Source organism: Lynx canadensis, chromosome D1 (assembly GCF_007474595.2).
Source record: "Lynx canadensis isolate LIC74 chromosome D1, mLynCan4.pri.v2, whole genome shotgun sequence".
NCBI lineage: Eukaryota > Metazoa > Chordata > Mammalia > Carnivora > Felidae > Lynx > Lynx canadensis.
The window spans coordinates 101704965-101719126 of NC_044312.2; the positions used below are offsets into that span (position 1 = coordinate 101704965).

Here is a 14162-nt window from a genome sequence, read left to right on the forward strand (position 1 = left end):
TTCGGCTTGAATTCAATAGCAAAGCTGTAGCAACAAGTTGCCATTTATGTTTTAGTATTTTTTGTTTGGTTGGGGGGATTTTGTTCTGTTCTGTTTTCATTTTTGCTTTTATTACTCCATAATGCCTAAGCAGGAATAGGATGCCTACCCTTTTCTCTTCCTACTGTGCGAGTATTTTTACCTGGATCGACAAACTATTCATGGAAACATCACGCTATTGCTTACAAAATATTCATTTTACAGAATTAATTGTATCTCCAATGCAGACAGAAACAGAGATCAAGTGAAGCGTAAATAAAGAGATACTCGTTTTTAAAACTTGGCGAAATTAAGAGGCCGCAGGTGCTCCGTCTTTCATTTTGAGGTCCTTCCAAACTCTTAGTTATTTAGTGACCCCAGGCTCTTTTTTGTGACCCTTTCCATATAACTTAAGATTTAGTGATTATTTAAATAAAAATATAAATATGATTCTTTCCAGATCTCTTGATGAGACAGGAAAGGGAGAGAGGGTATTCTACCTCACGCTGACATGTGAAAAGCATTACTTGGAGACTTGCAGACTTTCAGGTACCCCGTTTTATGGCAATGATAAGGTGTTCAGCATGTGCTACAATGTGAGTGGAATTTAATGGGAAGCAGATATAATTATTTCAAAGAATACAGTTTAAAAAAAATAACAATTGGTATTCAACAAAAATGTTACACTGTGAACAATTTGGTCCTTTCCCTAGAACTCTAAAACTTAGAGAAAAACAAAACAAAATAAAACAAAACGTGTTGATCTTTCCTTACCTTAGAGAAAACTTGGAACATACCAAGTATGCTTTTTCTTAGTCTTTCATATTTTTAAAATGAAACAAAACAAACAAAAGTTAAGATTGATACCACTCCTTATTGAATTTGCAGAAGATATTTTTCTAAAATTACTATCGACTGATACATGCTTCCGTCTTTATGATGGAAGAAAGGTGTGTGCATCAAGGCAAGGCAGGTTATCAGGATGTCACAATATTGGCAGCAATATTTTAAATGAGTTAAGCGCAAATTTTATGTACCCATTTTTTATTTAATGTTTTATTTACACTTGTATGTTTTTATTTTCTTATAGATCAGAGACTGCTGTAAGTATGTAATGTAACTACATTATAATGTATCGATTATGTCACAATGTATGTTTCATTATATCTAGTATCATTTCTATTTTTTTTTCTTAAGGAAGTATTCATACTGGCAATATTTTAAATTTAATACTTCTCTTGCCTTAATCTGCCATCCCCTTCTTACTGTTATATTCCTAATCTGTATATTGTTAGGGATATTTAGTTACATTTTTATTTGGTTAAAATGTATATCTGTGTTTTGTGTTATATTATAGTTTGGAGAAGTTCCTGTGGCCTTAAGGTCTAGAAGAACTTAAAGGAATATCAAAGAATCCATGTATATCTCATCTTTAGTGCATTTAATTCACCTCCATGGGAACTTTAAACAGTTTTTTAAAGTACAGTGTCTCTTTATCCAAAGGGAGTTTTTTTTATGAATCTTTATTATATGAAAACAATGCCCACGGCTGCTCATTCTCCCAATGGGCCCAGATTTCCTCATTCTCTTTGGGTTCTCGCATGATGAAGTGTATTTGATTTGTCATGTGCATGTTAGTACATGACTATAATTGACATGAAAATGTTCCTTGGGGAAGATTACTTTTTTTAAGAAAATTTATATCAAAAGAAACTTATTTTTATATTTTGTCAAAACAGTTAAGGAAATTAGAAGACAAGTAATTAAAATATCACCTTGACTGTCAATGTAGTTATGGAGAAGGGGCTCAGGGTAGGGCCTGCATTAAGCTGCATTTGATCGTACTTGACCTATTCTGCACCTGTTCATCCTCATAGCATGGACAAAGAAGATATTTCATAGTCCAGAAGAGTTTACATACAAATATGTGATGAGACCTGCTTTGAGCTAAGTTAGTGCTACCATTAAAAAAAAAAAAAAAAAAGAAGAAAAAAAAAAAACTGGGGCATCTGGGTGGCTCAGTCGGTTAAGTGTCCAACTGTTGATCTTGGCTCAGGTCATGATCTCATAGTTCATGAGTTTGAGCCCCACACAGAGTTCTAGTCCGATGGCATGAAGCTTCCTTGGCATTCTGTCTCTTCTTCTCCCTGTCCCTCCTCTATCTCTTCCTGTCTCAAAATAAATAAATAAACTTAAAAAAATAATACAAGCAAACAAACACTACGTACATGATTTTCCAGTAGCACCGGCATATTGCATCATTCAATTTTCATTTATCCCTCTCAAGAGCCCTACGCAAGGAAGTATTGTTTTGTATATGAGAATAAAGAGTTTTAGCTAAGTTAGATTACTGGCCCAGAGTAGCCCTCATATATGCCATAAGTGGAGGTATAACAGACCTTATCTATATAAATCTACCTCATATATTTATGCCACAAAGACAAATAATTCTCAGCTGTAGTCCATTATAGTTTTTTTTTAATTTATACACATGCCCACACACACAGTGCCAGTTGTGACAACCGTGTCAGCCTGTATCACCTGTAGGTGTAAAGGATTTTATGGGAATATGTATCGAAGTAGTGGGTTCTGTATATTTTTGAGAATTGGGGATTTTAAATTTTTATTGTATTTATTATATAATTGTATAATTGATTATATATTGACGTGTATATTAAGTTATAGTATTAACTACAATTTATAAATGCCACTGTGTAATTGCAATTATATCAACGACTAATTGAAAACTTTAAAACATTGTACCGTATGGTTTCTATGTGTTACAGTCAAATTTTTAACATAGTTTTGATTTAAAAAAATTTTTCCTGTGTGTACCTATGTCTATATCTATATCTATATTTATATACGTATATGTTTTTGTATCTACCTAGTATCTATTTCTCTCTCTCTTATTTATCTACTTATCTATCTATACCATCCTGGTCTCTCAAACTTGGCATTATTGCTATTTCTAACTGAATATTGGGTATTGCAGGCTGTTTAGAAACAAAACTGACCTCTAATCATCACAAGCCCACAGAGCCCCACCTTCCAGTTGTGACAACCAAAATGTCTTCTAGATATCGATAAAACGACATTCAGTTACAATAAAATTACCTCCAGTTGAGGACCACTGACTGTCTATGTTTATGTTATACTAGCCTTGGGGGAGATGGCTGCATTTTCAAATATCTGAAATTGGAAAGTTTGGATGTATTTTATTTACATGAGTTTTGCATACTAAATTTCACCCAGGTGATAGCACATGAAATCTACTGACCATGCTGATATCTCTATCCAGAATAGGTTTCCTGATAAGTCTGCATGGAAACACATAATCTAACAATGCTCAATGAATTCATTCTCATGGGAATCACAGGCCGTCCTGAGCTGCAGGCTCCATTATTTGGGCTCTTCCTCATCATCTATATGATCTCAGTGGTGGGCAACCTGGGCATGATCATCCTCACCCAGATGGACTCCAGGCTACAAACACCCATGTACTTCTTCCTCAAACACCTGGCTCTCACTGATCTGGGTTATTCAACAACTGTAGGACCCAAAATGCTAGTCAACTTTGTTGTGGATCAAAATACAATCTCCTATTATTTTTGTGCTATACAGCTCGCTTTCTTTCTTGTGTTCATTGTTAGTGAACTTTTTATTCTAACAGCAATGTCCTACGACCGCTATGTGGCCATCTGTCACCCTCTGCTCTATCCAGTCATCATGTCACAAAGGGTGTGTCAGGTGCTGGTGGCCATCCTCTATCTCTACAGCACATTTGTGTCTCTTATAGTCACCATAAAGATTTTTAGTTCGTCCTTCTGTGGCTACAATGTCATTAGTCATTTCTACTGTGACAGTCTCCCCTTGATATCTTTGCTTTGCTCAAATACACATGAAACTGAAATGATTATTCTGATTTTAGCCGGTTTTGATTTGATTTCATCCCTTTTGATAGTTATTGTGTCTTACCTCCTGATCCTCGTAGCCATCGTCAGGATGAACTCAGCTGAGGGTAGGCACAAGGCTTTCTCCACCTGTGGGTCCCACCTGACAGTGGCCACCGTGTTCTATGGGACTCTGATATTTATGTATGTGCAACCTGAGTCCAGTCATTCCTTTGACACTGATAAAGTGGCGTCCATATTTTACACCCTTGTTATCCCCATGTTGAATCCCTTGATCTATAGCTTGAGGAACAAGGATGTAAAATATGCAGGACAAAGGATGTGGAAAAAAATATGTAATTTTTTTTTCTTAAAATGCACTGTCTAACAAGATTCCTATAAACTAGCTTATGGACTTTAAATTTTTCTCTCTGTGCCTCTGAAGAAAAGAGGAAACACAAATGCGTTCAACATATTTGAAGACAGTTTATAGATTGTCTTATGTATGCTAGGCACGTCTAACTGTTGTAAATTGACTTGTGAACAAAATAGTAAAAAATATCACCTTCCTTCCAAGAGAAAGGTGGATTGTGTATGTAAATCAAGTAAATATTATAGTACAGTAGAATGTGTTAGATGGATATACACAAAGAGAGACACATAAACACAAAACTGTCAAGTATTTCTGTGTCTTTCTCACCTATATATTGTAAAAATGCAGTGCCTATGTTTGTGTGTGTGTGTGTGTGTGTGTGTGTGTGTGTGTGTGTAAGTCTTTTCCTTCTGTGTTAGCCTTCAAACTCTTCCCTGGTATGTTTTGGAATTATTTTAATACTGGTTGTTTCTGTGATATCTGATGATTTGAAGTATTGGGTCACAGTAGTGCGCTCAAACACCTTTATTACAAGCATTGAGATTCCCCTTTCTTCTCCTCAATTTATGAGTCTATTGGCTGAACATACTTGGTAATCCAGCAATCTGAGTGGCCCGTGGTTTGTCTCACAAAGCCCCTTTGGTTGATATCTGAGGATATTCAAATTAAGATAAAGTTTTGAGGGCTCCCTGGTTTGTGCTTTTTCCCTCAACTGGTTGTTCTTAGTAATCTGGCTTGTTGGTTTAGTATATTATAATATTGCCTTATCTTTTTTAAGAAAAGTAATTATCCATGTTTAAAAAATATGTTCCACTTGTTTTTGTATCCTTGAGTAAGAGGACTATTCTACAATGAATTAATTGTATTGCTTCTTTTTTCTTGGATTGATGTTTCCCAAAATTTATCAATACTTTTTATGCACCATATGTTAATGGGCTATCACCATTTACCTGCATTGATTGATTCTCTTACATGTGGGAAGCAAAGGGAAATGAACAATCCTGTTTTTGCACTCTGTCGTACTTCTTTTTTTTTTAATGTTTATTTATTTTTGACACAGAGAGAGAGAGAGACAGAGCATGAGCAGGGGAGGGTCAGAGAGAGAGGGAGACACAGAATCGGAAGCAGGCTCCAGGCTCTGACTGTCAGCACAGAGCCCGACGCAGGGCTCGAACTCACAGACTGTGAGATCATGACCTGAGCCGAAGTCGGCTGCTTAACCGACTGAGCCACCCAGGAGCCCCAAACTCTGTCATACTTCTAAGGTGAATGAGGATGGATACATGGCAAGGACACACAGATCTTGCCTCTCATGCATAGGTAATCTATGTCATTCCACACTTTCCCATGTGCTTATTTTTAATTTCCCCTTTGCTTACTTTTATTCTTCTTAGTATTTCTGGGATTTTACTGAAGTTAGGAGTTAATGATAGTTGCTTTGGTCACCATGATACAATAAAGTCTCTGTTTAGCCAATGGACATTGAATAAAATAATTCATTGGAATAAAATTTAAGAAGTGCATGATCATGGCACTTGCTGTGATAAGCGTTGGGTGTTATATGTAAGTGATGAATCACTAAATTCTACTCCTGCAACCAATATTACCCTATATATTAAGTAGCTAGGATTTTAATAAAAACTTGAACCAAAATTTTTAAAAAGTAAAAAAAAAAAAAGAAAAAGTACATAATGCAAAGCAATCAAGATGCCCTTCCGTAAGTATATGGGTAAGTAAACCATGACACATGCAGACAATGGAATATTATTCAGCACTAAAAAGAAATGATCTATCAAGTCACAGAAAGATATGGTGCAACCATAAATGACTGTTGCTAAGTAAAAGAAGCCAATCTGAAAACACTACTCACAGTATGATTCCAGCTCTACGACACTCTGAAAAAAGGCATAACTATGGAGACAGTGCAAAGATCAGTGGTTGCCAGGAGTTAGGGAAGAAGAAGGGATGAATAGAGAAAGAGAGAAAAAATTTAGGGCAGTAAAACTATTTTGTATGAAAGTATAATGGCGGATACGAGATGTTATATATTTGTCCGAAGCAGTAGAAAAGTACAACCCCAAGGATGATTTGTAATATAAATGATAGAGTTTCAGTGAAAACGACGTATCAGTATAGGTTCATCAAATGTAACAACTGTACCTCTCTACGGGGGAATGTGGATAATGGGACATGGGGAGGCTATGCATTTGTTGGGACAGGGAATATATGAGAAATCTCTGTACCCTCTTAAGTTTACACTAAACCTAAAACTTCTCATAAAAAATAAAGTCTCAAAATAGAAAAAAACTATATTGCATAATACAGTATCATGTGAGGATCAATTTTATCAAACTGTTGATGTCCTTAAAAGGAATCTTTGTGATGGTCATAAACACTAGTAGGTATTATCTCATCTTTGGGTACTGTATGACAGGCATTCTTCGCGTCTTGGATTTTGTCTTCACAACAGCTCTGTGAGATAGATTGTATTAGAATTTTTATTTTTTAATTTATAAAATGGTGATTCAGAGGGGTTAAGTAAGCTGTCAGAGTACACAACTCATTAGGTGTTAGAACCAGGCTTCAAAGCTGGGTGGTCTAGTTCATTACTAAGGCTTCATGCCCTTAAGACATACCCTTTATTGTCTCTTAATGTCATTTTTATGCTTCACTGATGTCATCCCAGAGATGACAGAGAGTAAAATTTCCCGTAAGCTGATGTCAGATTAGAAAAGGAGAAATAGCAGAGAGATTCATAAAATAATGGAAGCCACGTCTGCACAGAAAAAGAATTCAAGAACGATAAAATCAGTTAATTACAAATAGATGAACTGACTCACAGTAATTAATTAATTAATCAGGCATTTGGGTTTTTTTTAATGTTTATTCATTTTGAGAGAGAGAGAGTGAGAGAGAGACAGAGGGGGGAGGGGCAGAGAGAGGGGAAGTAAAGGAATCCCAATAGTCTCCACTGTCAGGCCCAGACCCCAATGCAGGAGTCAATGTCACAAAACTGTGAGATTATGACCTGAGCCAAAATCAAGAGTTGGATGTTTAACTGATTGAGCCACCCAGTTGCTCCTAATCAGGCATCTCGTAAGGGTGATTTTGCTCAGACAGCCATAACAAAGTGAATGCAGGACAAAGCCTGAGCAAATCTCTAATAAATTGAAAGAGGGCAAGAATTAGCATTAAGTTATCAGAAACTTCCTGAAAAGAAATAAACAAGGAGGTTTATATTTTTATATTTATGTTCAAAGTTTGACTCCTTTTGAGAAATAAAAGGTAAGGAGAAGCAGAATTACAAAAAAAAAAAAAAAAAAAAAAAAAAAAAAAAAAAAAAAAAAAAAAAAAAAAAGCCAAATGTCATTGTTAGTGATTTGTAGTAGGAATTCTGCCAGGGACACTATAAGAGATAGATACTCTTTCCAAAAAAAAAAAAAAAAGTTGGGGGGGGTGGGAGAGGCCTGTAAGGGGACTATTTATTCTCAATCATCTTCTACTCCTTAGGCTTTGCTGAAATTTTATCCAAGCTTCACCCATTTGGAAAATTAACATAAGGACAAGAGAATATATTGACTCTGATGTTGTGCAACAGAGCTAGTGAAAAGCCGTTAAGTTCAACAGTCCATCACTTTTTTTTTTTAATGAAAAACATGGCCCTCTTTCTTGAGCCATGATCTGTTGAGTGACCCATTAAATGCATGGGAAAAACATTCCTAAATGATATAATGGAGAAAGGTAGAGCATTACCTGCAGTTGTGAAGGTTGGGCACCATGTTATTTTCGGGTGTGCCATTCATATAGACTAAGATGTGAAAAACACCTCCCCAATGAAGTAGAATACATTGAATATTGCCCTGATTCATGTTAACACCCAAAGGCTGTTCAGCACAGTGGTGATGCAGATAAAAAGAACAAGCTATAACTTTATCCACCTCATGAAAAAAAAAAACCTTATCAGTCAACCTACACAGTTTGTCATCAAAAGAGCTCCTGAAAATATGAGAAAGAGAGAGAGGGAGAGAGAGAGAGATAACTGAGAATCTTGCATATGAAAGTTAAATGATATTATATTTGGAATAAGGAATGATCTATGATTCATTAAATATCTAATGACCTACAATAATCATAATATTCCCAGATGTCAAATTGTATCTGCATAAGATTCCTTAATTAGAGAAAGGCACCACTGGGAAAGAAGAAGGATGTGGGAATTGACAACTGGTGCCACGCGTATCTCAGAATTCCCTGGAGAAAGAGGAACCACTTGGAGAGCTGAACAGGAATGCTATGAGGTAGAGAAATCTCAGAAGTCATATTACAGGAGAAACTCTATTCTAATTTCTAGTATGTGTGAGTGACTCCCTGGAAGGCACAAAGGGTGTGCCTTCCTATTCCTTCCTGTGTTATATTTCAGCAGAAATTCATATTATATTTACACTCAGTCTTACCTTGATTGTTTCCTTCATGATAAGGATTAAAATACTTTGGATGATATTCTTTAAATCTCAACAAACTTTCATCAAATAGCACATGAAATGAAATAATAACAAAATATATGGTCAGAGGTATCTGCCTATTTATATAATGCACAGCTCAAAATAATAGAAATCAGTCAACCATAGAGTAGACAAAGTAAAAATTCAGATTTTATTCTGTCATAGAAAATTTTAGCATTATTATTATTATGTTGTTGTTATTATTATTATTTAAAGTTTTTTATTTATTTTGAGAGAGCTTATTAGTAGTATTATTATTATTTAAAGTTTATTTATTTATTTTGAGAGAGAGAGAGAGAGAGAGAGACCATAAGCAGGGGAGAGACAGAGAGAGAGGGAGAGAGATAATCCCCAGCAAGCTCCACACTGTCAGTGCAGAGCACAACGTGAGACACAAAACCATGAACCATGAGATCATGACCTGATCCAAAATCAAGATTCAGATGTTTAACCAACAGAGCCACCCAAGCACCCCTGAAAATGTTGGCGTTTTTAAAACTTACCTCTTCATAAAATCTTTCTTTGGTCATCACAGTGCACCTTGATTCCATAAAAATTAGAGACTTATTTTCAAAAAATTGATTTAGAAATAGAAAATTATAAAGATTTCTTTCAAGTTTTAATTTTTTACAAAGTCATTAAACTTTCACATGTTTTGTCTGCCATAAAGAATTTAATACCTATTAGATAAATGTGATTTCTGTGTCTTGCAAGGTGGATTATACATAGATTAACCTCCTGATTTCAGATCTAGTAATAGTCACATAAATGGACTTTCTTCCCCTTGTTGCTATTTTTGTTTTTATGGCAGTCTCATTGAGATATAATTTACAAGCCATACAATTCACCCATTCCAAGTGTACAATTCAATGATTATAGGATATTCACAGAGTTGTACAACCAACACCACAATCAATTTTAGGACATTTTCATTACCCCAGAAAGAGACCTCGTGCCTATTAGTATTTAGTAGTTACTCCTCATTCTTCATCAACACCTCCAAACCCCAGCCTCAAGCAACCAACAATCTCTTTCCTGCCTCCCTGATTTCATCCATTGGGGCATTTCCTGTAAGTGTATTTATACAATATGTGTACCTTTCGGTCTGATGTCTTTCACAGATCTGAAACTTGAACAGTTTTATATTACAAGTCAACGAATCATCTTTTATCTTGTCTGTTTAATAACCTTTCTCTGATAGTGCTTAGCAGAGGAAGGAGGAACTGCCTCATGACTGCCAGAGGGAAAAAAGAAGCCCAGATTCCCCACTCGGTCTCTGTTGACGTCTCTGGTTTTCAGCAGCTCTTTCGATGACAAACTGTATAGGTTGATCCGTGAAGGTTCTTTTCATGGGGTTGATAGATATTCCTGAGTTGTACCTTGTTCCTTTTATTTGTCTAATCACTGTGGTCAGCAGCCTTTGGCTGTTTACATGAATTGGGACAACACTCAATATATTGTACGGGCATACCTTGGAGATAATGCAGATTACTGCCACATTAAAGCCAGTATCACAATAAAGCTGTATCACACTAAACCGAGAGAAACGAATGGTTTGATTCCCCAGGGCCTATATAAGTTGTGTTTACACTATACTATTGTCTATTAAGTATGCAATAGCGTTATGTCTAAAAGACAATGTACATATCTCAATTTCAAAAAATGCACTAACCATCATCATCTGAGCTTCCAGAAAGTCGTAATCTTTTTGGTAATGGAGAGTGTTGCTTCCATGTTGGTCGCTGCTGACTGATGGGGTGGTGTTGCTGAAGGCTGGGGTGGCTGAGGCAATTTTTTTAAAGCAAGATGACAATGAAATTCACTGCCTCAATTGATTCTTTCTTTCTCAGATGAATTTCTCTGTAGCATGCGATTCTTTTTGGTAGCATTTTACCCACAGTAGAACTACTTTAAAATTGGAGTAGATCCTCTCAAACCCTGACCCGACTTTATCAACTACATTTATCTAATATTCTAAATCCATTGTTGCCCTTTCAATAATCTTCACAACATCTTTACCAGGAATAGATGCCATCTCAAGAAACCACTTTCTTTGTTCATCCAGAAGAAGCAACTCTTCATCCAACACTGAGGATGGGAGGAGTTGTAGTAGGATGAGGCAATCCAAAAGGAAATGCTGACCGGATACAGTTCCTTGTCCTTCTTCCTTCTGCAGTTAGCCAACATTTCTCTATTCAAACCACCTCACCTCCATTAACTTTTTTTTATGAGATTGCAGCAGTTCAAATATAATGATAATGAAAAAGTCTGAAATATTGTGAGATTACCAAAATGCAACACAGACACAAAATGAGCAGAGGCTGTTGGAAACATAGTGCCAATACACTTGCTTGATGCAGGGTTGCCACAAACCTTTGAGTTGTAAAAAAAAAAGTAGGATTTGCAAAGTGCAATAAAGTGAAACTCAATGAGTTATGCATGTTCTGTATAGACATTGACATTATGCATTATTAATAATATTACAACTATGATAATTATTATATTGTTGGAAATAACTTTATAGAAATGGCTTCTATCCCTCTGAATGATTGTAGTATATATTTTAAATTCATATCCATATCATATACATTCCAAAATCTGTTTATAAATATGATCATTTTACAGTTGTATTTTTTACAACAGGAATGTCTGGGGTTTTTCCCTGTTTATGTAGAGAGATTTTTGTTAACTAGTTGAATATGCCTGGCTTGTCAGTTATGAACTACCAAAAATAAAATCATTGGAATATATTTTCAACTGACTCATGGGCTTTGAGAATCCCAGATTGCATCTACTGACCTTCACAGTAGTAGAACTCAAAAATACATTGAAGAACCTGGGTGGCTTAGTTGGTTAAGCATCCGACTTTGTCTTAGATCATGATCTCAAAATTTATGAGTTTGAACATGGCACTGGGCTCTCTGCTGTCAGCACAGAACATGTCTTGGATCCCCTGTCCATCTTTCTCCCTGTCCCTCCATCACTTGCACTTTTTTTCTCAAAAATAAATACACATTGCGGTGCCTGGGTGGCTCAGTCAGTTAAGCATCCGACTTTGGCTCAGGTCATGATCTCATGGTTTGTGAGTTCAAGCCCTGCATTGGGTTCTGTGCTGACAGCTCAGAGCCTGGAGCCTGCTTCAGATTCTGTGTCTCCTTCTCTCTCTCTGCCCCTCCCCAACTTGTACTCTGTCTCTCCATCTCTCAAAAAATAAATAAATGTAAAAAAATTTTTAAATAAAAAAATAAACATTAAAAAGAAATGTTTAAAGAACTCAAAAATACACAAAATTGTACTTAATTTAATTTAATGTGAATGCAAATATGTTTCCCTCAGATTTATTTTTATTTGTTAATGGTAAATGTTGGTATTATTAAATGAAGGAAAACTATCGAATCACTGAGTACTTACCGAACTAAGCCAGTAAGTGCATGTCAAATTACAGAACCTGATTTTTAAATGTATTCAATGGAATTTTTCTAAATTGTAAGATTCCAGCATGTGAAGTATTTTCTTGGCATTTTTGTTTTGTTTTAAATCTTGAATGAAGAGAAAGAGGATACTTAAAAAGAGAGAAGGTTTTGAATTTACTAAATTACTCTTGTTTAAATTTTTTAATGTTTTATTTATTTTTGAGAGAGATAGAGCATGAGTGGGGGAAGGGCAGAGACAGAGAGAGAGAGAGAATCTGAAACAGGCTCCAGGCTCCGAGCTGTCAGTACAGAGCCCGATGCGGAGCTTGAACTCGGGAACAACAAGATCATGACCTAGGCTGAAGTCAAACGCGTAGCCACCTGAGCCACCCAGGCACCCCTACTAAATTAGTCTTTAAATGATCCTACACTGGGGACTAGAACTGAAACACCTGAAGCAGAAATCTCGAGGCTCCTGTTATCATCTCAAAAGTAGTCATTGGGCAGCCAGCTTCCCTCTTCAGAGATTAAGAAATAGAAAAACAAGAAACATGGACCAAATGTCAAGCTTTGGAGTGGAAAGTTCTCATTACATTTGTATGGGGGTACCACTAATGATTCTGTACCCAAATTCCAGTGTGTGCATGTGTGTGTGTGCACATGCACACGTGTGTGTGTGTGTGTGTGTGTGTGTGTGGTTTTCCCACATTTTTTTTCTCAGTTAAATCTTTATGTTATTTCCAGCCAGAACACCGCATAGTGTTGGTGAGAACTAACAGGCCCTGGCATTGCGCAAACAAGTCTTGGCTGCCTGTCTTCCTCTCTTTTCCTTTTAGCCCTCCTACTGTTCTCTTTATGCTGCAGTCCACGCAGCAGCAATGGCCAGCCTAACTCTGTTGATGTTAGTGGCGAGAAATTTCTAACAGCAGAGAGGAGTCCTGCAATTCAACTCAATATTGACTCCCTCTACCCAGATATAGTGTCAGATCCTCCGGGTTAAGGGTTCAGTCCCACAGACTGTCCACCCCCCTCCCGTCCCCCACTTCAGATGCCAACTCCATGACCAGTTTGTTTATTGTGACTCTGACCAACCGAGTCCAAATCAGAGGTTCCAATGACCCCATTCCTCACGCTTGATACATTTGTTAGGGCAGCTCAGGGAACTCAGGAAACTGGTTTATTCACTCCAGAGAAAGTTAAGGCATAGAAGCAAGCCTTCATGAGTATAAAGAAAGAAAATATATAATATATATGGATTTAGGTCAATAACAGTTTCAGATATTTGAATAAGCATATATACATAGGACAAAATATACATGAATAAACCCAAAAACTAAAATTAATTTATTAATTATTTAGAGAAAGCACATTATTGCATGTTGACGATTGTAGCTATCATTTTCTCAAAATGAGGTCACTCATATCTAAGAAGAACAGTAGACAAGTAACTGCTATTTGGAAAATATCACTTGAAATAACACCTGTCTTTTTATTCACCAGGGAGATTTTCCCATATTTAAAATTTAATGCAAGTTTTGGGGTGCCTGGGTGGCTCAGTCAGCTGAACCTCTTGGCTTCCACCCGGGTTATGATGTCATGGTTTGTGAGTTCAAGCCTAGCCTTGGGCTCACTGCTGTCAACAGAGAACCCACTTCAGATCCTCTGCCCCCCTCTTTCTCTGTTCCTCCCCTACTCATGCTGTCTTGCTCTAAATGAAAAAAATAAATAAATAAATACATACATACATACATACATACATACATACATTTAATGTAAGTTTTACAAGTAAGAGAAAAAAATGTATGCAGTTAACTTTCTGGGCAAATAATTTTTAAGTATCTTAGAAGAGCCCCTAATTCTTTATATCTCCAACAGTATATGTATATTTTTTTCTTTCCATTTTCCAAACATCAGAAAATACACAATTCTAGGAAGTGATGAAATAAATTTTGTTGAATTAATT

At 36.2% G+C, this 14162-nt stretch overlaps 1 protein-coding gene across 1 annotated transcript; it reads left to right on the forward strand.

The window, feature by feature from the left end:
• The first annotated feature begins 3342 nt into the window (after positions 1–3342).
• Positions 3343–10100, forward strand: LOC115526395 (olfactory receptor 8K3-like). The gene is made up of 2 exons (XM_030333799.1): positions 3343–4267; positions 9988–10100. Exons 1-2 carry the CDS (start codon positions 3343–3345, stop codon positions 10098–10100), a joined length of 1038 nt encoding a protein of 345 aa, XP_030189659.1.
• The last annotated feature ends 4062 nt before the right edge of the window (positions 10101–14162 follow it).